The sequence below is a fragment of the Prinia subflava genome, chromosome 6, assembly GCF_021018805.1.
Source record: "Prinia subflava isolate CZ2003 ecotype Zambia chromosome 6, Cam_Psub_1.2, whole genome shotgun sequence".
In the NCBI taxonomy this organism is placed as follows: domain Eukaryota; kingdom Metazoa; phylum Chordata; class Aves; order Passeriformes; family Cisticolidae; genus Prinia; species Prinia subflava.
In genome coordinates, this window is record NC_086252.1 from 9,131,683 (window position 1) to 9,159,152 (window position 27,470).

The following is a 27,470-nucleotide window of genomic DNA, read 5'->3' on the forward strand; positions in this document are numbered from 1 at the left end:
AAAGGATACTGGAATTGTGTGCAAAGAATGCATCCTCAGGGTCAAATGGTGACATGCAAATATTATTTTTTGGTGAGCAAAGACATGTCAGGGCCAGACTGTCCTGCTGGCAAAGTGCAGTATCAAGGTTTGCCCTTCTGCTCTTACGTAAGAGCAGGACACTTTTGGAAAGAAGGATAAATACTGTCTTTCAGTTCCCAAGTGTCACGTGGGTCCTGCAACAGCAGTAATACCTAGTAAAACTATGTCATTACCTAAACTGTAACCCTCCTTGTCTCTTCCATTTAAACAGAAAAGGTGAGTTACATCAGGGCACTCTTTAACAACTGCCGTGTGAGAGTGGAACCCACAATGGAGAAAGTACTTCTGTTAAAGAAATATTTATTTTTTAAGATCTGCTGGCCATGTCCAGGTCTCAGAGGCACGAAGCAGGGCTTAGTGGGCAAGTCAAAGCAATTCCCCAACCCTCTGGGAGCACCCAAACCTGCCAAATCAAGGTGGTAAGAGCACCTGCATCTGCCCTCAGAGAGGGGAGGAAAGGAAGGAAGCACAGGCCACGTCGTTACAGCTGCAAGGTCAGGGCAATGGATTTGTGAAAAACAAGTGTGAATAGACTTAGATGATAATAAAGTGATAGAGGTGGATGCCGTGAGGCTGACAAGAACACAGGAATAGTCAAGAATGATGGAAAAGTAGCCCTAGACAAACACAGTTTGTGAATTTTTATTTTAAGTTTCTTTTGTAGACACCTAAGTTTTTGATTCTCAATATTGAGCAATTGGACAAACAGCCCTTAAATGTTTCACTCTAAGTCAGTTATTCTCAAGGGGTTCTGTTCCTGCATGATGTTATGATCTGGTGATAATCAGTTTTGAGAGTTTACTGATAGCTTCAAATTTGAGCATTGGAATTCAGACAGAAAATCCAGATTTTTGTTTAATTATATCCAAATCAGTATCAGAATTTTATATTACTCACTTAAAACTGTGCATTATGGCCACGCTGCCATTGCTCTTTAGAAACCCTGATGCAGACAAGAAAATCAAGGATGTTCACTGATACAAAACATTTCATTTAACATCAGAGTTTAGTTTTGATGGAAGAAGTAGTTTTATGGATTTTTTTTCTGTTTTGTAGCTTTGTGTGTTCTCAGTTCTGAGTCTCCTAACTGATCTGCATGACATGTCAGAGTGTGTCAAAAAGAGCTGTAACTGACTCAAGTTTTTGATTGTTTTCTTATTAGTCTTCTGTCTCATTTTATTTCTTTTTCTAGGGGATCTGGGTGCCTGAGGGAGAAACAGTGAAGATTCCTGTGGCCATCAAGATCCTGAACGAGACCACTGGTCCAAAAGCCAACGTGGAGTTCATGGATGTGAGTAAGACACAAGCAGTGTCTTTGGGTTTTGGCAGGGGAGGTGTCTTTCTGTAGCCCACAGAGGTTGTAAAGACAAATTCTTGCCAGTTCTCTTCCTTTATATTTAAATAGCAAAAGGAGGTTTGTACACAGCACCTGGCAGGGCTGGGTTTTCCACTGCATGTGCCCCAAGATTCTTGGACTTCTCTAATAAATTGTTTTTCTGTCAGTATAAGACAGAAACTCCTCTGTCTCATGGGCTAGATATTGTATCCTTCTGTGGCAGAAAAGCCATGGAAGAGAGAGGAGGAGCTGCAGGGGGGCATCCTACCCTGCAGGCAGGCCTGTATTGGTGCAGAACTCACAGGAACAGAAATTCAGCTTGGTTCTCCCCCACTCTGGTGCTCCAAGAGTCTGGGAGCTGGCAGCAGCAGCAAAGTGTAACAGAAAGAGGGAGAAAATAAAATAGGCTGGATTTAAAAGTCCTTGTGCTTTACTAATCTGAAATACCATGGATAAGAGATCGAGATGGTAATTTCCATGAATGTTCCGTGATCACAGAGGCTTTGCACCCAGTTTGCAGCTCTGTGTCAAGATGAAAGCTCACTGACTCTGAGTCTCTGTATCTTATTTGGTGACTATTTTTTGACAAGTCACAGCAATTTGCACTCCTTTTGTGAGACCCTCTTGTGAGCTTGACAATTACACGTGACTTTTAAGTCTTGCTGATCTGTTCAGTGTAATTTGTTAGCATTAATGAGACTGTAAGCCACAAGGAGAAGGTACTCCCATTATGTAGTCTGTTCTTCCACCTAGAAGTGATCAGAAATGCTCAGTTATGTGTTCATGTGCTCCAGACAGCTGTTCCATGTGTGAGTTCTTAGGCAGTTGAAGGAAGGATGTGTAGAGGAAGGGATTTCCTGTGCTTTTTACTGAGCACTGCACATTTATGTTGGCAAGATCGTTTCCAAGGTTGATAATTCTGTCATTTTGTGGTTCTCTTGCATTCAGTGATCATTTTGTGATAATAAATAAAAAAGGCAGTTTGGGCACTGTTTAAAATGAATTAATTGCACTAAAGGAACAGCAAGTGTTAGGTATTTTTGCTTGATGGACAGAGAGTCTTACTAATAATAGAGGTGCCCAAAGAGGGGAGGTGGGATGCAGTGATCCGGCTGTCAGTGGTCAGTCAGTGACAGATTCCAGCCTAAAGGTGAGGGAATTGTTATCACTGTGTGAAACCCAGTGGAACTGAGCAACTGGTCAGGACCTGACCCCTGATCTGATAGAGAAATAGCTGTGATATCTCCTCCTCTGATACTGCTTAACCTTGAAGCAAAGACAACGTGAGGTTCTTGGTGAAAGGCAGAGCTGCTTGTCTGAGGTTTGGTAGCTCAGCTTGGTTTAGTTCACTGGACCATGCTTCTCCTCAGTGTTTGCATAGAACATCTGATAAATGGCTCAGAAATGAAGAGGCTTCGGGGAACTCTGGATGTTTTGGACTGTGCTGTTACAGTAGGAAAGGTTTCTCTTTAAATTAATAGTTTCTCCTGGTTCTCTAACCCAGTGGCAGCAAGATGTGGGAAAAATTAAAGTTGTTTTTAGTTCTTGAGGTTAGAAATAATCCTTAGGAGGTTTTTTTTTTTTATCATAATAAAAAAGAATTAGACTTCATCATTAGTTGATACAAGTGGCAGTAAGGAGAAATAATACGTTTTCTATCAGTGCTGCTTTTGATATATGTGCAGTGATTTGTAATCCTTTTCCGTACTGCACTGATGATGATTAAACTTCATTCTTGTGAAATAATTACTCATCCAGTTATACAGAGGTTCTTGCCATCCTTACCTCCCAAAACAGTTATTTAGTTCCTGAAACAATAAATTTTCAAAGACAATGACCTAAGCATTATTTATGATTTTAATGTGACTACTCCTCCCTGTACCAAAAAGACATCGTTTTAAACATTTTTTAAAAAGCCAAAAATTAAATTATGAGGACATAACATAAATGTCTTTCACTGGAATGTAAGTTAGAATAAAAAAATGTGTTTAACTCATTCTCCCTTCAAGACTTCAGTCAGTATAGCTATCCTGATAAGCCTGGATAGTGTTTACTGATCTTATTTTATGAGAAAATACTCAAATGCACATCTGAAAGCAAAATGCCCTGGCTGTACTTCAGCAAAAACAATATTATGAATAATGATAGTTGGTTAAAAGCACTTGTGTCAGATTTTTAAAGGTGTACAGGTGGCTAAATGCCACTGTGAACATGGTGGGGTTAATTCTTTCTGAAATGGGGTCTGACAATGTTGGTAGTGAATGGGAAGAGGAGGTTATTAGAGGGAAGGTGTCATTACATGAGTCACACCCTTGGCTTTCATTTTTTTGTCCTTGTCAAGCACAGGTGAGTTTTGTCAGCCAGTATTTCTTCCTGGGTTGGGAAGGTCCTTGCACTTGTAAGTGAAAGTTCTCATTTCTTGCAGAAAGGCTGTGGGAGTGGAGAGCCTTTGGTAAAGAGCAGTTTGTGTGCAGAGGGGTACATGGGACACGCCAGTGCCCACAGAAATGGCTGGTGTGGTTTTAGTGGTACTGCCATAGATCTGGGGAAAAAAAAGCACAGCCCTTATCTGGGATTTTGCTAGAGGGAGCTGTAGCAGAGTCTCTTTTGCAGGCTTTCTCCCCCTTTCCCTTTGCTCCCTGTGTTCATCCCTAGATCCTGTCCCTGCAGTAGGTCTGTGTCTGCTGCAGCAGTACCAGCTGCAGTCTGCAAAGTGACCTGCACCAGAACCAGACTGCACACGGGGCCTTCTGTGGGTTTATTTTCACCACACACAGGCTGCTGTTACATCTGTAAAATGTAGGTTTGCCCTGTCCCCCCACACATTCGGGGCTGTGTTGTATCTGGATAATTACAGAGGCTGGAGGATTTCCCCCTCAGCATGAGGGCTGTGTGCTGAAGCTGCAGGGCACAGTTTCTGCTCTGGCAGGTCACACTCCCTTGTCCCCAAAAGGGGCTGGAGTTTGAATTCAGAGTGCAAGGGCTCCTGCTCTGCCTGCAGGGGTGTGTGAGGGAGTCACCAGCAGGGCACAGGCATCAGGAGGGAGCTCATCTGCTCCTCACCTGGGGCTGGGAATGGAGTCTGTGCTGGTCCTGAGCTTTGTGGAGGGAAGAGAACCTTGTGGGGAGGAAAAAAGGCAAATGTGCAGCTGAGAGGTTACTCAATAGTAGAAGAGGGACTTACAGTTTCACTTGGGAGAACAATCTCACCTCCTCAGCCTCAGTTTGTTTGACTGTTATGATTGTCTGGTAAGTCAAGTAGCCATTGGCCTGGTCAGGTGGTTTAACATCAGCCCAGATACTGAACTGACAGTGTAATAAATTCTAAAGACATGCTGCACTTGGAGAGCATAGCAAACAGCCTTTGAGGCTAAAAACACGTCCTTAAAGAACTTGTCATGGGGAAACAGACAGCTGATGAGGGCCTTTCCTCTGAACTGGATGTTTCCAGGAAGTAATGCTATGAGCTGTGTGTGTTCCAGGCTTTTGAGCCACTTACAAGTTTAATCTATCCTCTCTGAGTTTAAATGCTCCATTATCTGTTAGAACACAATTAGAGGCTGCAAGCACAAGTCAGCATGCACAGAGTTCCTCGGGAGTCCCTGAGCTCATTGAGATGAGGACAGCTTGACTGATGGTGGTCAGCTGATATTGGGCCAGAAGCTAATAATAGAAGGCAGCGCTGCTTAGCTAGGTGAGAAAGTTAACTTGGGAAAAATTAAACTGAAGGCTCTGGGATTTATGGCTGGAAATAAATTTCCCATTCTCATTTGTTTCCTAGTAAGAGAGCTTCAGAGGCAGTTGGTTTCCTTTATGGTTTTATAATTAAGATCTAGGGGCTTCCTGGCTTGGTGTGTGCTGGCTGCAGTTGCTGCTGTCTTGGCGTGTGGGAGGACATTTGTCACGCCAAGTGCAGAGGTGGTAAGTGACAGTGACCTCCACCAGACACAGAGCAAGCAAATTAAAGCTGCATGTAGGGGACTGACACCCACATCTTTTATTTATGTCTGGCCTAATGAACTAAATTACTACATCACTCAGATGTGCTGCAGAAACAGCTTTTTCTTAATTGTACGCCTGTCTTACAGTGAAGACAAGCCCTCAGCTTGAGGATATTGATATCAAACTTATCTTCAGTTCAGAGGATTGAAGACCAAAAAAATCATGTTGCTGACTGGAGAGTTCTTCCTCCTGTTCTGCTGAAACCCCACAGAGATATGGACAGGCCTAGATGCTTCCTTTGTTTCCTCAAGTATGTCTAGGTGGGAAGCACACTGGAGATCCAGCTGGCTAGTCAGGTGAAGAAGGTGAGAGAAAATTTACCTTTTTTGGTTTCCACTGTTGGCTTCAGACAGAGGAAGGTTCTAGGCTGAAGCTTTTTGGTTCTTTGCGTGGCCCATGGTGGCATTCACAGAGCCCCTGAGGCTGTGGACACACTCTGATACACAATTTCTCAGCTGACACAGGAGACTGTCTCCTTCTAAGATCCTGCTTTATGTGACTGTGTGGGTGACTGGAAAAATATCTCTTTTATATTTTTAATTCTTTGTACACATCTTGCTCCTGCCCAGGCCTTCAGCAGACCATGTAGATGCTTCTGAGACTTGGAAAAAACATTGCTGCTAACAGTAGTTGGATCCAGTTGTTTCACCGACTGCCTGGCTGCTTGTGAAATACAGCAGAGTTAATCCTGAATCTCAGCTGAAGGGCAGGGTAGGGATCAAATGAAATCCTTTGTGGCAGCAGTGAGGTGTTTTTCCTTATCCTCCTTGCTGCCATTTCCATACAGATCCTCCTTCCCGGCTGGCAGAGGGGTCTGGGAGCCCTGCTGGCTCTGTGCTCCGGCTCTGATGGGTTTGCACTCCATCCTGGCGAGTTCCAGGAGTTCCACAACTCCTGTGATTGCAGAGTTCCTTTTGTGCAGCCTCCCCCTCCTCGCAGCCGTGCGCAGCGGCGCTGAGCGGGGGAGCTGCCTGCCCATCAGTCCCAGGCACAGCAGCTCACTGTGATTGCAATTACAATTTCCAACCTGCCAGAAATCCAGCTGTCCTTGAGAGTGCTGCATGCCATGCACAGGCCCCGAGAGTGCTCAGCCTCTGCAGAAGCTGGGAGTCTGATCTCTGATGAAGGTTAACTGCTTTCAGTCATCTGAACATTAACTGTTTCAAGGCTGCTTTTCTGTCATTCCCATCTTAAGCAATAATTTTTCTTTAAATGTGTGAAAAATTTCTTTAACGTTTTTCTTTGGCTTCAGTAATTTTTCCCTCCACATTGTGTGAGGGTAAAATGTGTGTGTGTACAGGGGGTGTGTATACATTTTCCATATGCAGGAGTGTGTGGCTGTGTGGTTAAAATACATGCACAGAGAGCTTGAGGTGCAAGCACAGACGAGCCAGGCTGCTTGGAAATAATTCTGCTGGCATAACACTGGAAAATGCAGTGAGGGAATGTGAGTTTGCCTGGTGATGGGGAAAGCCTGAACCCCACTGAAATCCATGGGAGCTGTGAGCTGGACCAGGACTTCACCTCTGGGGTAATCCTTCCAAGAAGTCTGCCACAGGTTTGAGGAGGAATCCCTTGCTTTAGTGAGGCACTGACATTGCGAGCTACTCCTAAATGAGTCAGGAAGTACATTCAGCTGCTTTTTGTTCTGGCAAGTGCAGAACTCCTTATTTCAGGTTTGCAGTGCTTTATGATGTGGATACCCTGCATAAGGCTGGGTAAATCTGTGCATGGGAAGAGGGTTGGGTGGGAGTGTTCATTTATTCACAGGGAAATATAGCTGTGGATTAACTGGGAATCTAATCAAATTCGAGAATTACTTTTGGCTGTAAAGTGTGTGTGAAGGAAACCTTTTGAGCTGAGATCTTGTATTGCAGTCTCTTTCTCCGTGTATAAGGCACTCCAGTGACAGGGTTGGTACTTCTCTCCTTGGCGTGTGCTTCTGGTTACTGAAACATGAAGTGAGTTATTTGCTTGGCTGTACATGCGGTTGTTCTGAAGGTCAGGATCCCAGAGTTGCCACTGTTTTATCAGGACACAGTAGGAGAGAGGTCTTTTGAAACAGTGTTCAGAAATTGAACAGCCAAAGGATGGGAATATTAAAAAAAAAAAAAAAAAAAGAGGCAGAGGGATGGTGCTAGGACTATCATAGGTGGCACACAATGGTTTAATTAGAGGACTTAATGAGGCGCTGATGGGATCTGTATTTCCACGATGAGTTTTCTGTTGCACTCAGTAGTTCTTGCCATTGTGCTGTGTGTGTCCACCCTTTACCATGGGTTAGATCCAGGGCTGGGTCAGAATCTCTCCTCCAGAGGAGATCTTCCCTGGGCTTTTAGGAGAGGAACCTTACAGGCTTCAGTGAAAATTTCTATGGGATGCTGTAAAGCCATGAATTCTGGGGACTCACCCCAAGTGGACAGCACCTGCAGGTGTGGCTCTCTTCATCTGGTGCTGTTTAGGGCCGAGGGGAGATGGAGCCCTGCAGGCACAGATCCTGCTGAGTGCCAGGCTGCAGCTCACAGGCTTGATATCATAAACAGGAGAAAAATTCTTCAGAAACAGCAGCAGAGTGGCTGGGGATGCTGGGGTTCTTCTCACAGCCCTTCTGAGACTGACATGCAAAGTGCAGAAATGAAAGTGACAAAACACTGTAAAAATCACTAAATTAAAGAAAATAAGGCTCTTTAATGATGCCTGATCTGTTCTGAGAAGAGGCTGACACAGATACTCGGATTTAAAGCAGAGTTTGGCACTGACAGCAGCGTGACAAGTGTTTGCCTTATCACTAAAACTGCAAACCTGTAGTTAAGGAACAGCTTTGCATTCCTTCTCTGTGCCTCCAGCTCCTATCAGCAGTGTAAAATAGGCACATGTTAATATTTAGGTTCCTAAAGGGCACTGTGTATGCCGGAATGTTGCCAAACTGCTGGAAAATGCAGGGTTTTATGGGGCCCCTGTTAATAAAAGAGAGGTACTGTTTCCACAAGCTTGACTGTAATGCATCCCAAACAAGCCATCACTGCTTTGAGGTTAACAGCACATCTAATGAGGTGCCAAGTCAACCTAAAGTTAAGGGAGAACAGGGCTTTTTACGTTGTAGTGAGGAAAAAAAATCTATGTATATGTACAAATGATTGTGCTGTCACCATTTTTAATAGGAATGTAAGCGTACAGAGGCACAGGCTTGTAGGAGCTCAATTTCAAGTATCACTGTCAAAATACATTTTACCTCCAAACACTGTAGTTTGCAGTACTTCCCCCTCAATGCTTTGTGGTAAATAATCCCTCAAAATTCGTTTTCTGTGCCTCAGTACTGATCCAGACCCCTCTGACACATCAGCAGCTGTCACAGATTTATAAAAATAATAAACATCTGTTTGCATTAACATTCTACCTAGTATTTACAAGTGACAGTCAGGTATTCCTGTTGCTGCTTGTGATGGAAGAAATAAGACAGGGAAAGGTGGTTCCTGCCTGGCTTGCAGATAATCTTTGTGCTATTCTGCCAACACTTTTTAGATGTCAGTGCAGTAACTGGAGTCAGCATTTGAGGTCACCCTGGGGCTGGCAGTCCACAGAGCAGTTTGAAATGCCTGGTCCTTCTACACTGAAGCTGTAGCTCCAAAAATGAGGAGGTTTTGCAGAGCAATATTTTCCATACTAACCATGGTGTTGCTTCTTGGACCTGTTGAAAGTGTGGGGAGATTGTTCCTGCCCTGAAAAATGTTCAGTCAAGAGAGGCACCACAGGTGAAGGGGAGAGGAATGATTATTACCATTGCAGTTTATAGATGGAGCTCTGACTTGCAGCACAGATCCCATAACTTCTGAGCAAATTACATAATTTTTAAATTGGTTTTTAATTATCTTCAGGTTTTAAATTACCTTAGGATGTTTATGTAGACAAGCAAATACTATGTGAGGGTTTTTTCAGACAAAGCTGTTTTATCTACTTATCCATGGAGAATATGTCTAAACTGCTGTTGTCATTAGCTTTTGCCCAGGTCAGGTGTTTTAAAGATGCTGAATGGCACTTGATATATAAAGCAAATTGTGTATTAGCAAAAGGAGAGAGAGGGAATAGGTATTCTTCCCTCTTAGCTACTTGCAAGGTGATTATAAATGTATCCTGAAGGTTTCTGCTTCATATAGAATGTCAGGCTTTTAATTACAGAGGTCAGTATGCCTTGTTCAAAATAGAATTGTGTCTGTTTCTCACAGGCCATGTTTTTATCCTCATGCTTTACACGACAAAGGACACAGAAATGTTCAGGGCAGTGTGGTTATGTGGGGTTTGAGCTATGCTGGCAGGCTGCAGCTTCAGAGGCTCTCCTTGGTGACCCTGCAGAGGTGAATTGTGAGGCGTGGAGCAGTCAGAGGAAGGAAAGAGCCAATTCAGAGCTCAGTTTATCTGCTGGGAGGGTAAGATCTCACTGAAGGAGGGCACTGGGGACAGGGATGGCTATGGGCACTTCCCAGGGCTTGCACTGACTGGGCCATGTCAGTGGATAGGCAGAATCCTTTTGGGAACGTTCTCCAGTGTCAAGGATGCTTGGGCAGCACCCTTTGAAAGAGTTCTGTGGGATTATTAGCATGCATAGAAGCAGAATTTAGCTTCTGGTTTTCTGAAGCCAAGCAAATTTTTTTGGTTTTAAAATGAAGTCTTGTTGGTTTAGATCAGTAGCTAGAGTCACCAGCTAAAGCCTCTGAAAAGCTATTTTAATAGCCAAAGCATTTGGAAGAAGATGGTATTTGAGGAGAGAAACTTTTTCTCTCCTCAAATACCATCTTCCAAGTTTCCTTGTTGGAATTGTTTTCTTGGCAAATTGTTGAACAAATGTTTCTTGATAAACCATTTATTTACTTGCTGAAAGTAAAAGGAAGAGTTGTTGCTGAAGCCTTTCAATGGGAGACCTATTCCAGTGACTTCCTCAGCCAGAAGATGTGTTTTGAAATGATAGTGATTGAAGGTTTTATCATTTTCTGAATGAACTCTGGTGAATTCCTCCTTTGAAGTCATTGGTTCATTCACACTGTTGTCACATCACACTGAAATGTTACACACTTTGTGCATGTGATTGAACTGTGAACAGCAGGGAACCATTTCCCAGAGCCAGGCCATTTCTGAGGCTCTGAGTGCTGTGTCCTGCCTGGTTTTAAGCAGGGGTGGGAGATGTGCCTGGTTGCTCTGTGACAAATGTCCTCATCAGGTGAGGGGTGCAGATGGGAGAGAAACTCCAGCCCACAAAAAAAGTTATTTGGCTTGCCCTGACAGATGCCAGAACCTGGGCATGGCCATACATAGAAGATCTGATGTTGTATTTCTTCTAAGGGTTATTGCAGATGCCAACATTTTATCAGCATGAAAAACCAGAGTCATTATTATTATGTTACATATGTCTGGATGTAGTACCCTGACAGCAGGGTGCCCAAATCTTGTGGCCATCATGGGGGGAATTCAGCTGAATTTGTTGCCAATGAACAGAAATACTTTGGAGCTGACCAGGTGTTAGCAACCCCAAGAGGCGTGGGCAGCCCCAGCCCTTCCCCTGCTGTCCCCACCCTGCCCCTGGCTCTTGGGTTCTTTAAAGACTCTTTTTAAAGAGGTTTTAATCTTCTCCTCAGGAGAGGAGCTGGTCAGCAGGGTAGTACAGGAAAGCAGGGAAGAAAAGGGGGGAGGCAGAGCAGTGTTGATGTGACACAGGGAGCATCGGGCAGATTTGAGGACTCTGTGGGTCACTGATGCCAGCTTGGTCAGGAGAGTAAAAATCCAGCAGTGAACCAAACAGTCCAACAAAACCTTTCATGTTCAAACACCATCCCTTTGCAGTCCCCAGGCCCTGAGTGTGAGGTTCTTGTGCGGCTGAATGCAGATGAGGGAAAGATGGAGATGAGTCTGATTTGAATTCTCCGTTGTGAGAAATTGAATGCCAGGCAAAAATGCATCTTTGATTAAAACAATTCTTAATGTTGATTATACACTTGATGAAATTAAGTTTTAATCTGATGCTATCCCTTTAAATTGATGCTGAAGAAGGAAGGGGCTCGGAGTGTGTGATTATAAAGTCAAGCTTTTCAGTGATACCAGAAAATATCAAAGCAATGCCTGCAGACTCTTCAGAAAGGAGTGAAAACTTGATAGATTTTTTTTTTTGTTCTAGAGACCTTGCCATCACTCATCCTAAATCAAAAATCAAAGCAATAACTCCCTCCTTTGGAAAGGTATGTGCAGCCAAAGCTGACAGTACATAGAAGCTGGTCAGTGGTAATGTCTGTTTGCCCTCCTGTTTGAGCTCCACTGAAAAGATGCCTTTGTTAGACTGCACGCTTACAACCTCAAATATTTTTGCTAGTTGGAGGAAGAAATCACTTTGGACAGACTGTTCTGAAATAATGACATGTGTCTCAGGCTGTAAGTAAAACATTTGTCACAATGACAAGATATTTTTGCTGTTAAACCACTGACTGCTGATCTCCAAGGGGGGAATCCCCAGAATGAAGCCCACTGTTACCTGTCCTGGCAACCTTCAATGGCAACAATTCTGGCTGCTGAAGTCCTTGGCTGTTAGGCATAAAAGTGAACTGAAAACAGGCTGGATTTTGCTCTCTCATCACCACCATCATTTTTTCAGGGCAAGATTGACACAAATGCTGGTGGGAGCTGTCCCTGATCAGATGTTTGGGGGAAAACATCTGCACTTGGTTTGTTGTGCACTAGAGGCCTGCTGCTTTAGAGCTGAAGTTCCTCCTCTGCTAACTCAGACTCTGATGAATTAGGAGACTTAACTGGCACAAAACAGGGGGGAGGAGGAAGAAGCCATTTGATGTGGGGTTTCTACAAAATTTATCTCCTTCACTTTGAAGCCTTTCAGCATCAGTTCTCAGCACCCTGTTGGGGTCAGCACGGTGGTCCACACCCTCAGTGTTTGCAGGACAGGGATCACAGTACTGCTCCTCTTCCTAATTCATTTTATGTTGCCCCAAAATGCCTCGTGAGCCTGAATTGCTTCTGCCAGTGCATGAAGGTGTCTATTCCTGCATGAATAGGACCTGGCCTCTCTGAGTGGGCAGGGAGGTTTCACCCAGCAGTCTGCAGGTACGACCTTCAAGAGGGAGAGCTTTTGCATCCCTGATCTGTGCTAGTTCTGAGCGTTTGGAGGAAAGTGGGGCATCTCTCTGATGCATTGGAATCACAGGGGGCATTCTCTGGCTTTTGAATTCCGTGTCAACAGCGCAGGCAGTGCCTGTGAGGAGTCAGCCAGGCTGGGCCCCTCTGTGCTGTGCGAGTGCTGTGACAGCAGGGCGGTCTCGGAGGGTCTGCCTGCTCCGAGAGATGCAGCACATTTAAAGAGACACCACAGCTCCAGAAAAGGCTCTGGGCAATGAGAGGGCAGCCAGAGACCAGCTGTGATGGTGGGCAGGAGAGAGCACAGTGCTCCAGTGCTGTGCCATGCCTGGCTCCTCGCCAGGCTGCAGGACCTGGGGCCACCTCCTGATGGCAGTGGCTTGAGAGGAGACAAGTGAGGGACACTTGTCTGGTGCTGTTTCCATCACGTCTGTGCATGAGCAGACCAGAGGGTGTGGTCCCTGAAGTGGAAATTTGTTTGTTTTATTTTTTATTCTTAGTTTCCATCCCAGAGTAGTGGCACACCTGACAGATGGATTTCCAGAACTTTCTGAACACTTTCCTCTCACCCTTTAATGGTGCAGCACTCTTGTGCTCCAGTCTAAGTATACTCCACTGACCACCCAGTGAACCTCTGCTGAAGGTCCTCACTGAAAGCTGAACTCAAAAAAGCTCGAATTTCTTACATCCAAAAGATACAAAGTCCAAACCCATCCCTTCAAAACCTGTAGCCTCCTTAATCCTAAGAGTTTGAGGAAATGCATGCAAACGAGGCTCATGGTGTGACCTTCTCTCTTTGGTTACATACAGAGGTTCCTTAAGCAGGTTTCCTAAAGCAAAACAGGTGTGGAGGGATTTTCAAGGGGATGGTGCTTAGTGCAAAACTGGCTAACAGCTCGTTAAACCCCTTTAATGACAGGGCTTTTGGACCTCTAGTTATCTGCTGCTGTGCCAGCCAAAATCAGCATTTCCCTGTAGAAAAAGCAATTGGCCGGGTGAGTGTGAGTGCAGGATTTGGACCTGGGTGTGCACTGCTGCCCCTCCATGCAGCCACGTCTGATGAACCTGTGGTTCTCTAAGCATTCACCTTGCTTTATGCTTGGAGCATGGATGTGGATGTATAGAAAGAACAATAAATATTTTATTATTTTTAATATTTTTGTAAAAATTAATAGTTCTTATAGTTCCAATTAACATGCAAATTAATAATTTAAAATTAACTTTATAACGTTTTTATTAAATTTTACAAATTTTAATGATTTTTATTCATTTAGCTCCTGAGTCCTGCTTCCCCAGAGAGAAGCCCAGAGGATGTTGTGCACAGCCTGGGAGCAGCCACTGTGTGCCAGGAGGGTGCAGTCACAGAATCCTGTTTCCTCAGGAATACTGGCACAGGCCAGGCTTGGGTGTGTAAATCACAGGAGCTGAGCTTAGTGGAGCAATAGTGTAACCACAGTGAGAGGGGGCAGAGGAGAGGAGTGCCATGGGTGTCACTGCCACACCAACAGAGTGGGCATGTGTGTTGTTAAATGTGGATTTGTGCTGTCTCCCAGCTTTTAACAGTTCTGCAGGCTGCACAGGCTGAGCCAGCTGCCACCTAAACAATGTGTAGGACCTAGCAGACAAACAAAAGGCTTTGAAATGTAGTGAATGCTGGACTGGGACTGGTCAGACATGGGTTTCACACAGGTGTTTGCCCCAGCCACTAGAAGAATTGTAAAACCAATGGGAAAAGGAGTGTCTTCAGTGTAGTGTCTCCCCTTAGCTCAGCTGTGCTTTCAGAAAAAATGCACGGTGCAGTCTGAAGTCAGCTTTTAAGTACATTTATTTACTTGGCAATTATTAGGAAAAACAGCTGAGCTGTTCTTTTCTGGCATCTTTTGTTTTGTTTGAGGGCATTTTATGGCAAGAATATTTAGAAGCAGGAAGTGAAGAAATCAGATTTTTCGGACTTTGTGCTTACTTAACTCTGTATCAGGTGAATGTCCTCACTGGGTTAAGAGGAGCAGTACCATTTACTCTGGGCTTGCCAAACTGGGGGAGAGGTCTGTGATGCTTCCCTTGAGCAGGGGACACGTGTGTGTGGAGCACTGGGAGGGGACAGTGGCTGTCTGGTGAGTGTCCCCCAGTGCTGTGTGTGTGCTAATGAATGAGGGCATGAGCTGAAGAGAGTCGTGCCCTGGGCTACTCTGGGTGGAAAGCAATTTTCAACATGGACCTAAGTATGGCATTATCTCACTGCTGCTGCCCCCTGCACCTTGCTGAGGCCACTGGTTTACAAACTGCATGGTCAGGGAAACAAAACCAGTATCAAAGGCTGTTCTTCGGGAGCCTCCATGCTGGTTAATATTTATGTTCTGGTTTTTGCTGTAACTGTTAGCAATGACATAGCAAAGTAGGAAAGGGGGAAGTTAAATACCATCTTATAGGATGTGCTGTGACTGTACTCAGAGCATGTAGGGGAAGGGAGGGCAGGTGAGCTGGCCCCTCATCAGTACCAGCTGTGTTAATTACCAATATCAATTACCAATACCTGATCAGTCCCAGCTGTGTTAATTACCAATGAGCCCGGCCCCTGATCAGTCCCAGCTGTGTTAATTACCAATGCAGCCCGGCCCCTGATCAGTCCCAGCTGTGTTAATTACCAATGCAGCCCGGGCCCTCATCAGTCCCAGCTGTAGCCAATAAAGTGTGATGAGAGAGGCTGAGCTGTGAGGGGAGGAGCGGGAAGGAGGAGGAACCTTGAGGAGTGTGAAGGAGAAAACCATGAAGAAGCAGGATCCTGGGGAGGAGAGCACTGCTGTGAGGTCAGTGTGGGTGTACAGGCACAGTCTGGCTGGGGAAAAGCTGCACTCACAGTCTGGCTGGGTAAAACCTCCAGCAGGAGCTTGCTGCAGCCAGAGTCAGTGAAGGGTTGGGGTCAGGATGGCTGAGCTGTGAAGGGGAACAAACCAAGGCCCTTTTCATGCTGTGATAAACAAGGAGTCTGTGTCTCAGCTCATTTCTACCCTCTCACAAGAGGGCTGCTGCTGCAAGAGCACTCTTTCTTCTCATAAGCTCAAGAGCTGGAGGTATTTACCCCTCCTGGAAGGCTGAAATTAAAATTGTACTTTAGCAAGATTTTGAGTTACTTTTCAGAAACGGCAACCAAATTAAAGATATTTCAAACATGACTGCAGAGTATGGATAGACCAGGAAGCAGTTTTAGGTGAGATTTCTAGGTTGCAATTGTTCCTCCTCAGACCCTTTCTGACCTAGCTCTGCTGACAGAAACCAGTACCAGGTCTGGTGGTTGCTCACTGGGACCTGTAGACTCAGCCTTCTTTGGGCTGCTGTCCTGTTACATAGTGCACATGGCAGGCAGATAAGTGTGACCATTAAAATAACATTTATATCATTGTTTAATGTTATTGTTCAGTACAGGCTTGTGTGTATAAATCACAGGAGTTGAGCATAATGGAGCAATAACATAACCACATTGAGAAGGGGCAGAAGAGACGAAGGATAGACAGGAATTTTTTCAGGAGAGAAAAATGAAGTGATCTGGGGTGCTGTTTCCACTTGTGCTCCAGATTTCCCATCTGACTTTGGATAGAAGGCTGTACCCTTCTGGTACCTCAGGTTCTTCTCCACTAAATTAGAATTTCAGATTCATTCCTGTAATTGTGCCAGTTGGGTCTCGAGACAAGAGCTGCAGACACACAGCTACCAGAAGGTTCAGGGAATTGCAGAGGCTGGTTTTGAAAGATGCCAGTGCCACCAGCCAGGTTTGTGAGTTCAGTGCCTCACCTGCTTCAAATGTTTTAGACAATTACATTAGGAACCAGGCTGATGAGTGCCAAAGTGCCACAAAGATTACAGCTCTAGGGTCTTTCATGTCCAAACATTGGTTTGAAACTGGAGACTTGTACTCCTTATTTGCTGAACAGATCCTTAAAATGCTGCTAAGTCCCAATGTTTCTGTTGTTGTTTGTCTGCTTTGTCTCATCAGGCTCTAGCAGAACAATTGCAGCCTCTTTGTGTTTGTGCTGCACTGGATACACAGAGCCCTGATTTTAGTTCTTACCTACTTTGAGGTTCAATAACAGTAACTAGTTTTACTAATGAGGATAACTACGTGGAGCCAGGATTAATGCTAAATTAGTATCTAGTCGTGGCTTAGATCCATAATGAAATTTTCCTTGCTCTCTGTGTGTGTCTTAATTCATTACAGAGAAGTCCATCATATTTTATAGAAAACATTTTTCCTTTTTTCTCCTGAAACTCTTGCCCAAAACTATTGGAAAAGCATGTGCTTTCCTGTGCCATCAGAATGAGACAAATGGCACTGCTTGCTTTTATTATTGTACAGAAGTGGTTTTCCTTTGGACACAGATGGACTTGGCAATGGAAAGTAGCTGGAGACTAATGGACACAAGCTTCAAAGCTTCCTGTGTGGGCCCTTGGAAGACAAAAAAAAAAAAAAAAAGAAATTTCATCTCTGTTCTAATTAGTCTGGATTCTAAAGAGAAGTCCTGCAGCTCCAGGCTCATGGGGAACCTCTTACCTTTACTCAGAGGCAGAGTGGGCAGCAAGTGCTGTCCCTGTGTGCATCTGCAGGAGAAAAAGGAATGGGGTAAAAAGGAAAAAATGAGGTAGAGTAATTTTGTGTGCTCTGGAAACTGGGTAATTCACCTGTCCACAGGTTTTATTCTGGTGGCCTTTAGGGAGATGTTCAAGTCACAGCAGAAGAAAGGCTAAAATTTTTCCTAGGAGTCCCCATACTTAAGAGTTAAGTGAGTGGGAACTGTATTAATTTGAATGTGTGGAAAACTAGTTAAATTCAGATCCCCTTTGTAATGTGGTGTATCAGAATCTCTCTCAGACCTGCTCCTCCATTATCCTATCAAATAGCCCCTATTTATTCGTTTATTTATTTCTTCACATACATTGAGGAAGAAAAGGGAAGGAGTCACTCCCCCCAGTGAAGACCATCTGCTCTTTTCTTATTGGGAGGGAGAAAACCCTACAATTAGTGTCTTGTTCATCTTTTTGTTTTACCAAAAAAAAAAAAAAAAAAAGAGGGGGAAAGAAAGTAAAAGAACTATTATGCAAATATCTGCAATTTGGTTTCAAATATTCTTTGTACTATGATGAGCAATTTCCTTTAATACAAACTCAGCCTACTTTCCAGAACCATTTTTTTTTCTTTTGCCTTAATATAGGGAAGGGAAAAAATCCCCCAACTTCTATGTTCCTCTGGTGGCAAATTTGTCTCATTTTTTTTCTTTCTTTGGAGCTATTACAGCTGTTATTCTGTAAGTTGTCAGATGTCAAATTGGGGGTTTTTTTTGAGGGAAAAAGAGGAAAACTGCCAAAATAGCCTCACAAAGCCACTATTCCATCTCACTTTTCACTGTTCTGTTGCCATGATGAAGTGGTCTGGAAATGGAGGACTCAGTGAATGAGAGAGAGAGGAGCTTTCTCCTTGCTACATTTGAGTGCCAAGTTGGTTGTGATGGCAGCATTACCTCCCAGAACAGTTATACAGGGTTTTTATAAAGTGCTGCTGGCCAGGGGTGTGAACCTTAGCGTCAAACAGCACAGCCAAGATTAAACCTGCTGGCCCTTCCTCCTGGACCAGCATGGTAGCTGGAAACTTCTTACAGCCTGGAAAAGGGAAATAAAGTCTTTTCTGTGTGGAAAAAAACAAAATGAACTCATCCAGGATCTGATGGGAGAGGTCATGGAAGAATCAGACGCCGAGCTAAGAGGCTCAGATTTAGAAAGCAAACTTGGGGTAAATGACTTCATTACCTGTGGCTGTAATTGGAAGATTACCCCCGCATATGCAAATATATATATATATTTGGAGTATAAATGTATCCCAAACCTATAAAAGTGTGAAAACCTATGACCTGTCATCCATTTTTTGGGTGTCACCCCTGGGTGGGCTTCATTAGCCTTGAACACATACCTGGAGGCCCTTCAGTAAATATAACTACTTTTTATTCCCATAATTTTGTTTGGCCTCTGTTTTTAGGTAGTCTCAAAAAGGATCAAAACAAGACCAAGGATGTAGGTGTGACAAGTGAAGTGTGTCACACCTACACCTTTGTTTCTGTGGCTGCAGCGGGACAGGGAGTGTGGGGCAGTGCGGGATTTTACATTTGTGCAGATTTGTTTTTGGGACTCAGAGCATCAGGCGGGTGCATTCCATCAGACTGGAGGTTCCCCAGGGATGCCCAGCCCTGGATGACAGCAGCTCCTGTGCCCAGGGGATCCCCTTGGGTCACTCTGTGTGTGCAGTCTTTGGCACGCCGCGGTGACGTGTGGGTGGCTCTTGTCGTTCCAGGAAGCCCTGATCATGGCCAGCATGGACCACCCGCACCTGGTGAGGCTGCTGGGGGTGTGCCTGAGCCCCACCATCCAGCTGGTGACACAGCTCATGCCCCACGGCTGCCTCCTGGATTACGTCCATGAGCACAAGGACAACATCGGCTCCCAGCTCCTGCTCAACTGGTGTGTCCAGATAGCCAAGGTAAGTAGATCCTGTTGGGATTTTTAATCATTTATCGTTTTCATAACTAACTGTAAAACATGTCTTGTCTTTCTGTTTGGGTTGGGTTATTTTTCTCAAGGCTGTTTTTGTTCCCAGGAGGTTGGGTAGTTCTTGAAATGCACACTGTTTTGGCTGCTTACGGTATTACAGATGACTTGTCAATATGTGAACCAAAGTTGTGTTCTTGACTGTCTTTCCAAATGAGTGTTAGTGAGGGCTGGAGGTTGTTTTTTGGCACGAGGGTGAGTGAGGGAAGAAGTCGCCGTGTGGAATGTGTGCTGGACACAGGGCAGTTTTTCATCCTCTTGTGCTGCTCACTGTTGATGTGTGCACTGATTTCAGCCCTTCTGGATCTGCAGTGCCGCCAATTGTCTGCCCCACAGCGCCAGGAGGGCAAACACCTCCTCCACGAGCTGACCCTGCTGTGTTTGGGTCACAGGCTATCCTTGGCACAAGGTTTTACAAGTGTGTTTAGGTGTACCAAGAACAAGAGTTCAGTGGTAAGAAAATTGCAAAGAATAACGAGATCTTGCAGTGTACAAGGCCATAACTTATCCATTTTAAAGATGCTTTTGAGCAGCTAGGGTTGTTTACAATGGTGTTACTCCAAGGGACAATCTGGAGCCTGCTTTTTGCAGTAAGTTACTTGGAAGCTGTTTAAAATTTTGGATTATTTTGGAGAAAATGCTTGTTACAAACACGTGCCACAGACTGCTATCTTACACTAAATCTGCAGCCCTAAGCGAATTTCCTGCAACACCCATTACAAAATCTTAACTCAGGTTGTAAGGTTAATCTTTTAGCACTGAGGAGAAACCTGGGGATTCAGCAACTGTTTTGCTGGACCAAATATCAAATAAATATTTGCCTCTTTTAAAAGCTTAAATACAATATTCTTACAAAAGTAAGAAAATGTAGAAATCCTCGGAGCAGTGGCTGTGCTGGCTTTGCTGTGGCCCTGGAGGAGAAGCAGCCAGCCCGGCCCACGGCTCACAGAGCTGGCAGGGAGGGTGTCACAGCATTCCCACAGAGATCCTTACCAAAGAGAAGCCATTGAGGGACATTCCCTGGAAAACTGGTGCCTGCTGCTTCTCTTGGTCGCTGCTGTGGATGTGGGGGGAGGAGATGAGCTATCACAGACATGAAACCTGAGGTGATAACCAAGCAGTGAACAGAAGTGAGATCATACATGCAAGTTCAGCTGATGCAGTGCCAGGGGAAAAAAGGAGTTCCTTTGTAATAAAAGGTGGCCTATTATTGACAGAGTTTAGTGAAGTTTTGGTAGTTTATTGAAATTTAATTACATTTATCTTCTTCCACATCACAATAATCACGTCAGTTGGGGTTAGAGGGTGTACACAAAAAATTGTTTCAGATATGGTGAGAAGAAAAATCTTCAAGACCACCAGACAAGGAGTCCCCATATCCCAAGAAGCAGAATAAAATTAATACTCTTTTTCCATTAATTAATCTGTCACATTGAACAGTGGTTAGGCATCAGTCTGGTGCCTGCAAACCAGGAAAGGCACCTTTTGCCTTGAACTGACTGATGCCCAGAGGAACAAGTGCAGAAGGCAGCAGCAGGCACAAACTGCCATCCACTGCAGGAAAGGTGTGTGTGTATCCCACATTCCTGTGTCCCCTGTGCCTCAGGTGCTGCCATGCAGCTGGAGAGTGTCTCTGCACACGCTGCTTTTCTGGGCTGTGGGCAGTGACTGGTTGTGTCATTCTGAAAGGTACCAAAAGCATAAAGATAATTAGCAGAGTAGTAAGAGGCACAAATCATCAGTGACCTCCCAGCCCAGCTCTCTGCTCCCTGCAGCAGCTCCTGATATCTTTTGCTAGAAGCACTGCTCTATCTCCACCTTCCCTGTTTTTATGGAGAGGATTTTCCCCAATAAGAAGAGGGCAGAAGCCGCTGGAAATGCCTCAGATGTGAGGCCCAGGCTGTTTTTTACAAACTGTTTAAAATCAAGGTGCTGCTGAGACACAGCCCCTCCCTAACTGTGCTTTTCTCCATCTGCCAGTGTGCAGGCACTTATTTCTGGGAGTCTCTGCTTCAGAGTTCACTGGTTCTGCTGTTCGTTTCCATGTGTCTCTACTTGTGTACAACTAGATGGAAAACCAGTTAGCCACTCTGCCTGGTTGCCAGCCCACACGTGGCTCTGGAGACAGCTTCTGAAGGCTGATGACAGGGCAGGTATAAAGTATTATCTACTGCCATAGATAAAGTATAAATTATAAAGTATTATCTACTGGAAGAAGCTCGGGTGCTTTCTCTCTTTGCGTATACACATTGTGTTGAGTTTATTCTGATGTTACATCATTGAAGGGTGATTGTGTTCTCCTTCCAGAAGCTTTAGCTTCTTGTTTTATGGATGAAAGCTATAAAAATAGAGCAGCCCCCAAGCATTGTGCATAAAACATGGTTGTTAGACAGCAGCTGTGTCTGAGGGGGCTCTTCCCTCTGCTGTGCAGGCACACAGGGCTCCTCCTGGTGCCTCCCTGCCACAGGGACTGCCTTGCTTGGACAGGAACATTTAACCTTTCAGCTCTGAGATCAGCACAGCAATTCCACGAGGGGTTTGCTGCCCAGTAAAGCCGTGAGCTGTGCTCAGGCATCGAGGTGCTGTGGAGTGGGAGTGAGCCTGCCTCGGTGCCCTCAGGGGGTGGAAGGAGGGAGCAATGCTTCGTGAACACCACCGTGTTGGCTGCTTGGGAAGTGGACTGAAACACAAACTCTGCAGGGATGGCACAAGCCCTCAGAAGGGCAGTCACATCCTTCTCAGGCAGGGTGTGAGAGGTACACCTGAGTCAGAAGGATTCCACAAACAGAAAAAGGATCTGTGTGCATTGGCGTTTGAATGTGTTTATAGAGTTTCCCTCTGCCCCAGCACGCCCACAGATGCATCTTGGAGGTGTGAGGCTGAGGACATTTTAGGAAATGCCCTCAAGAAGGGAAGACATCTGGAGGGTTTTATTCAGGAAAGGTTGGCTATCTGCCACTGGGTGAGGCTGTCTAAGGGACCTGCATTTGAAGCTGTATCCTCTGTTACTCTCATGGAAAATAAGCTGGAGTTCTGTTGGAATTATGGCAGTGGGCCTTTGTGCTGTGCTAGGCTCTGTCTCTCTCAGGGCCTTACAGAAGTGCAGTTCTGCTTCTGTAACATTGCATAAAACACCTGCTAACCTCAACGTGGACCTGAGCAGTCCCACCTCCTCTTTTACTGGTTTGTTTGGGGTTTTTTTCTGTTACAATTACAGTTCCTTTCTGCTGCTGTAGATTTGCATTGCATTTGATTTGCTGTTGGGTGCAGACTCATTTTGCTGAGCAGTGTTCAAGGGCAGAGGAACTTTTCCTGCCCCAAAGAAGTCAGGGCGGAGGAAGAGTCAGGCAGCAAAGTTCCTGACTTGAGGCAGCTTGCCTGTGATCACCCTGCCTGTGGAGGAGAGCTCAGCCCTCCTGGGTCTTAGCCAGGGCCCCATGCTGTTCTGCCCTGTACCCCAGGGGCTTCCAGACCTGTTTTTTGTGTTCTAAACTATAATAATTCTTCTATAACCCCTCAGAATGCTAATGAGGTAAAGCAGAAGTAGGTGGTTACAATGGAATGTCATGGAAGGAAAATCAAGCACTTCAGGGGATTACTTTTTATACATTTTCAATATAAAAGAATTCTCAAATTACCTTAACTAAAGCCCTGCATAGCATCAGTTATCCAGGTATGCAGGCAAACAATGTTGGAAAACCCTCCAGGAAGGAGAAGGAGAGCGGAACTTGGGGATCAAGTTTTAATGAAGCAGATGCACGTCCTCAGGTCTGCTGAGTGCCACTGCAGCACACTCAGAGTCGTCGTGTCTCCAAGGATTCCCCTCCACAGGTACAGAGCTGCAGCTGGAACCCTCCAGGAGGCTCTTTCAAAGCTGCTTCTTTCTGCCACCCCATTAGCTGGTGTGGGTCCCTGTGCCCTCCTGCAGCTCCCTTGGCCAAGGAGGGCTCGTTCTGAAGGGACTCCTCCCCGTGCCAGGCGTTTGGGAAGGTGTATTTATTACTGCACTTCTCATTGGGTGTAAACTCACAGGCTAGGAGAAGTTCAAAGGGCCGGTGTTGGTTTTTGCAGCTGAGGAGCTGGTCCAGGAGCATCCTGAATCCAGGGGCTTTGGGCCTGCACTGCTGGTGTCTGGGGAGAGGGAGGCTCTGAGCAGGGCAAGGGAGGCTGCTGAGGAGTCTTTGATGGATCAGGAACAACTTGTTAGAGACAGCTTTTGTCTCTCTGCTACAGATGGGATGAGAGAGAAGCTACGAGGGGAATGGGGAAACTGGGCAGGCTGGGAGGAGGTGGAGGACAGTGGCTGTGGTTCAAGGTCTCTCCTTCTCATTAGAGCAGCCTGCCCTGCAGCTCAGTGGCTGTTCCATCCTGGAGTGAGCAGAGGAGCCTAATGACAGTCATCCATCAGCTGTCCACGCTTTAAGCTCCGAGATGTCTGTCCCAGAGCTGCTGGCCGTGACAAGGCTAATTGTACGAGCACCGTGCCCTCCCAGCCCCTCCTGACCCTGGCCAGGGCCGGGGGCTGTGGTAATTAGCACCGCAGGCAGGTTCATTAGCATAAATGTAGCTTGCTAATGGGGCTGCTCCGTGAGGAAGTGCAGTGTACAGAAGAGTGGGACCTGAACCGTGGGCTATGAAATTAAAACCATATTGAAACAAGGCTTTGATTTTGTAGAGGAGCAAAATCAAAATACATGGGGGAAAGTGTCGCTTTCCTCTCTTGAATCGCTCCACAATTTCCTTTTTCTCTTCCTGTTTGTCATGGCTATTTTTTCTCACTCAGCTGGAGATCTTGGGTATTCAGGGATGGAAAGGAAGGATCCTTTTCTGGTGTCGTTGGAGAGCCCTCACTCTCAGAAAACACAATGCCACAAAGTCTCAGAGAGGCATTACTCAGCCTTGCCCACACTCAGCATTTTTTGGTTCCCAAAGTTCACACAAGCTTGAGAAGCCCTTGCAGCAAACTTCATATGCATCTTGCAGGGTTCTTCATCCCAGCTTTTAATCCATAAGTGGTGGAAGGGTTCAGATTTCTTTCTTGCTGTGATGAACTGGGCTGTCTTGGGCTCATGTCGGATGGTAAGGAAGTTTCTTTTGATCCTCTCAGGTATCTTTTTTCCATGCAAGGCGTGTTTTTCTGCCGAACTCTGTAGGTATTTATAAAGAATTCCATGCAGTTGTCTTCCCCTTTGCTCACCAGTCGTTTCTTCTGGAGTATTGAACTGGTTTAGTAACTTTTCTACCAGACCCAGCAGTCCACAGGGGTTTCCTTTGGAAAGTATTAAAATGAAGGCAAGCACAAAAAAATTCATCAGCTTAAATGCTGACCAAGTTCTTCTCATTGCCCTCCTCTCCTTTCATCTCAGATGGACTGTCCACTCACTAAATTCCCGGTTTTTTTTTTTTGCTGTAATTTTTTAATGCTTTCTTTACCTCTATCTTTCCCCTGCTTTCACAGTGCTCTGTGTCAGCAGCTGTTTCTCTTCTCCAGTGTCCCCATTTCTCCTTCCAGAAGGAGAAATTCCCTCATTCCCTGGCTCCCTTCCTGTGGTACCTGCTCCACACTGTGGGGAGCATCGTGTCTCCCCCCATCAGAGTTCTTGAGCTGTCCTGTCTCACTCCAGGCTTTGCAAAGGACTCAGTTCCTTCATTTCCCTCATAATCGTAAATAATAAAGCACTGAGTTTTGAAGGTTTTATAGTGAGGATGGGACAGGTTTATAGTAGGTTATAATCCTAATTTCTCCAGTCTTAATCTGACTCGTGGGTTATCTAGGTTCCCTCCTCTCTAAAATCTATTCCCAAAAGCATGGTTGGTGATTGTCAGGCAAAGAAAAACAAAGCAGGATTTCCAGTCATTTACAAATGTGGAGGCACAGAAATGAGCGATTTACTGCGCACAGACAATTTATTGTTCCCTTAAATGAAAGGTGCACTTAGCCCCAACACTGGTGGGGTCTGTGATTTTGGAGAGGCTCTGGGGGCTGTGCTGGATGCCCCAGGGCTCACGCCCAGCTGCGTTTGGGGACGGGGACACACTCAACATCACATTTTCCCTCGCAGTCCCCGGCAGGCTGGCTTGGGAAAGCATTATTGAAAACCACTCCTAAATCAAATTCAAGATATTACAGCAGCCCCTATGAGGGTCTGTCAGAATTTCCATTATAAGCACGTATTTTTCAGGTTTATAACTCAGCCATAAAAGTCTGCAGGACTGTGACTTGGCATTAAATGTCCCAGCCCAAAGCTTTTATTATTATTCCAGAAATATATGTATTTGGCTATTTTTTAAGTTGCTGAACTTCAGAAACAAAAGCTGAATTGTTCTCTCTATATACCCATAAATTAAAATGCATTTTTCCCTAGTAAGTACCTTTCTCTCAACATTGTATTTTATAACAAAACTTACACTGCTTGGATAACTACAAAGAACAAGGGCTGAGGAACACACACATATGTAAATATATATATAGTGTGTGTGTGTTTTATTATTATTATATAAAATTATTGAATATATTATTATTATATATGGTATGTATTATTATATACAATAGGTATTATTGTATCATAATACAATATGTATTTTATATCTGTAGTCCATGGGCCAGAATAAAATCCTCACTGCTTCTGCTTTTCTTGGCTGTCTGTGTTAGCAGAGGGGATCGTGTTCCACGCTCCTGCAGCACATTAATATCTTCTGATTAGAGGGGAAATAAAACTGGGTTATGTGTCCCATGGAAAATACCAGGCATTAAAAGAATGCATTACCCTGAACTGAAACAGTTCTGAGCAGTTCTCACTTTTCCAAATGAAGATTTTTTTTGAGGCCTTTCAAAAGTCCTTGGATTTGCATGACCTTTTTTTAAAATTAATGCTTAAAATTGTTTTGAAAAAAAAATACAGCTGTGTTTCAGAAGCATCTTTGAGCTATTTTCTTTCCAAAATGGTATTTTGTCAGGTTGTTTCATGTGCACAAACCAGGTCAGTTTTAGAGAAGCCAACCTTATTTTCCACAGTTTAGTGTTCATTTCCTGGCCTTCAAACAACTTTTTTCTTTCCACAAGGCATAAATGTTATTTATATACACAAGACAAATAGAGAATTTGGTGTTTCTGAACTGGAGGGTGACTCTTTCTGCAGTGACTCTGTTTTGGTTTTTTGGGGGAGGGTGGGGGCTGGTTCACATATTTGGACTTAGATAAACTTTATGTAAACATAGAGGTGAGACTAAAATACACCATGCAGGTCACTGTTGATGCAGACAGGGTGTGCTGTCATCACTGTATAAAGCTCTGACTTTATCCCTTTAAATACAGTGAAAAGCGTTCCCTTATACCCAAAAAAGGAACCCAGACTATAAAAGGTGCCGTGGTCTGGGGTATGTGAGGTTCATCACCAGAGAGTTTAAATGTTTGGGTGTATTTAATTGCAGTTTTGCATGCTGAATGTTAGCTATAAATCCAGCATGGTTAAATACCCAGGAGGAAAGCAAGTGTGTAAGGTAAAAGGCAGCAGTGGCATGAGAATGAATGAGCCCTCAGTGGCTGTGAATAAATCTGGAGTGGAGATGAGAAGGAGGTTATTAGCCACTGTGAAGTGGTGAGGTGCTCAAGCCCAGTAAAATAATAAAGGTAATTAATGACTTTTAAGATGGAGCTTGGTAAGTTTATGAGGCAGGTGTGGACTGGATGGCACAGTCGCTTTCAAGGGGCACAATTTGATGAGCCAGTTGCTTTTAATTCCCTGTTTTAAAGCTGGGCAGTGGCAGGGCAAGAGTGCACAATGGAAGAATGCAGCCAGGCTTTGCTCAGAGACAGCCCAGGTGTGAGACACAGATCAGGCTGTGGCTTGCCCTTGCATTGTTTCTTGTTTCCCTGTTTTTTCCTTTCTCACCTTGCTCCTCCTTAATTCAAATTAAATCAGGTTCTCGTAAACTGAGTAATGCATCACTCAGTTTTCATTGAGATCAGCCAGGCTGTTCATGCAGTGATGGTGCTCTTCTTGTGAGTAAACACATCAGAATCAATCTTGTGTGTTCAGCAGGCTTCATCCCAGGAAAGAAAATGAACCTCTCACTCCATCTCTCTTCTCCCCTTGCCTTTGCCTAGGGCTTGCTATCAGTAATTCATAACTATGTGTACAGTAGGTGGAAAAAACACATAATGGAATTATTTAATGAGGACTTTATTACATTTAAACATAAGGGTTCTAGTTTGTGTTGGAGACTAATGACTCAAAACACCCTGCAAAGCTGGCAGTTCAGAGAAAAGATTAAATAACAGTGTCTCTGATTTTGGCTACATTTAAAAACACTTCATTACCATTCAGAGCTCACC

The 27,470-nt window shown here is 44.7% G+C and overlaps 1 protein-coding gene across 1 annotated transcript in view; it reads left to right on the forward strand.

The window, feature by feature from the left end:
- ERBB4 (erb-b2 receptor tyrosine kinase 4) overlaps positions 1 to 27,470 on the forward strand; it is a 528,150-nt gene that overhangs the window by 441,634 nt on the left and 59,046 nt on the right. Inside the window, exons 19-20 of the mRNA XM_063400120.1 lie at positions 1,274 to 1,372; positions 18,882 to 19,067. Coding sequence (XP_063256190.1) covers positions 1,274 to 1,372; positions 18,882 to 19,067 — 285 coding nt within the window. The remainder of the gene's footprint in view (positions 1 to 1,273; positions 1,373 to 18,881; positions 19,068 to 27,470) is intronic.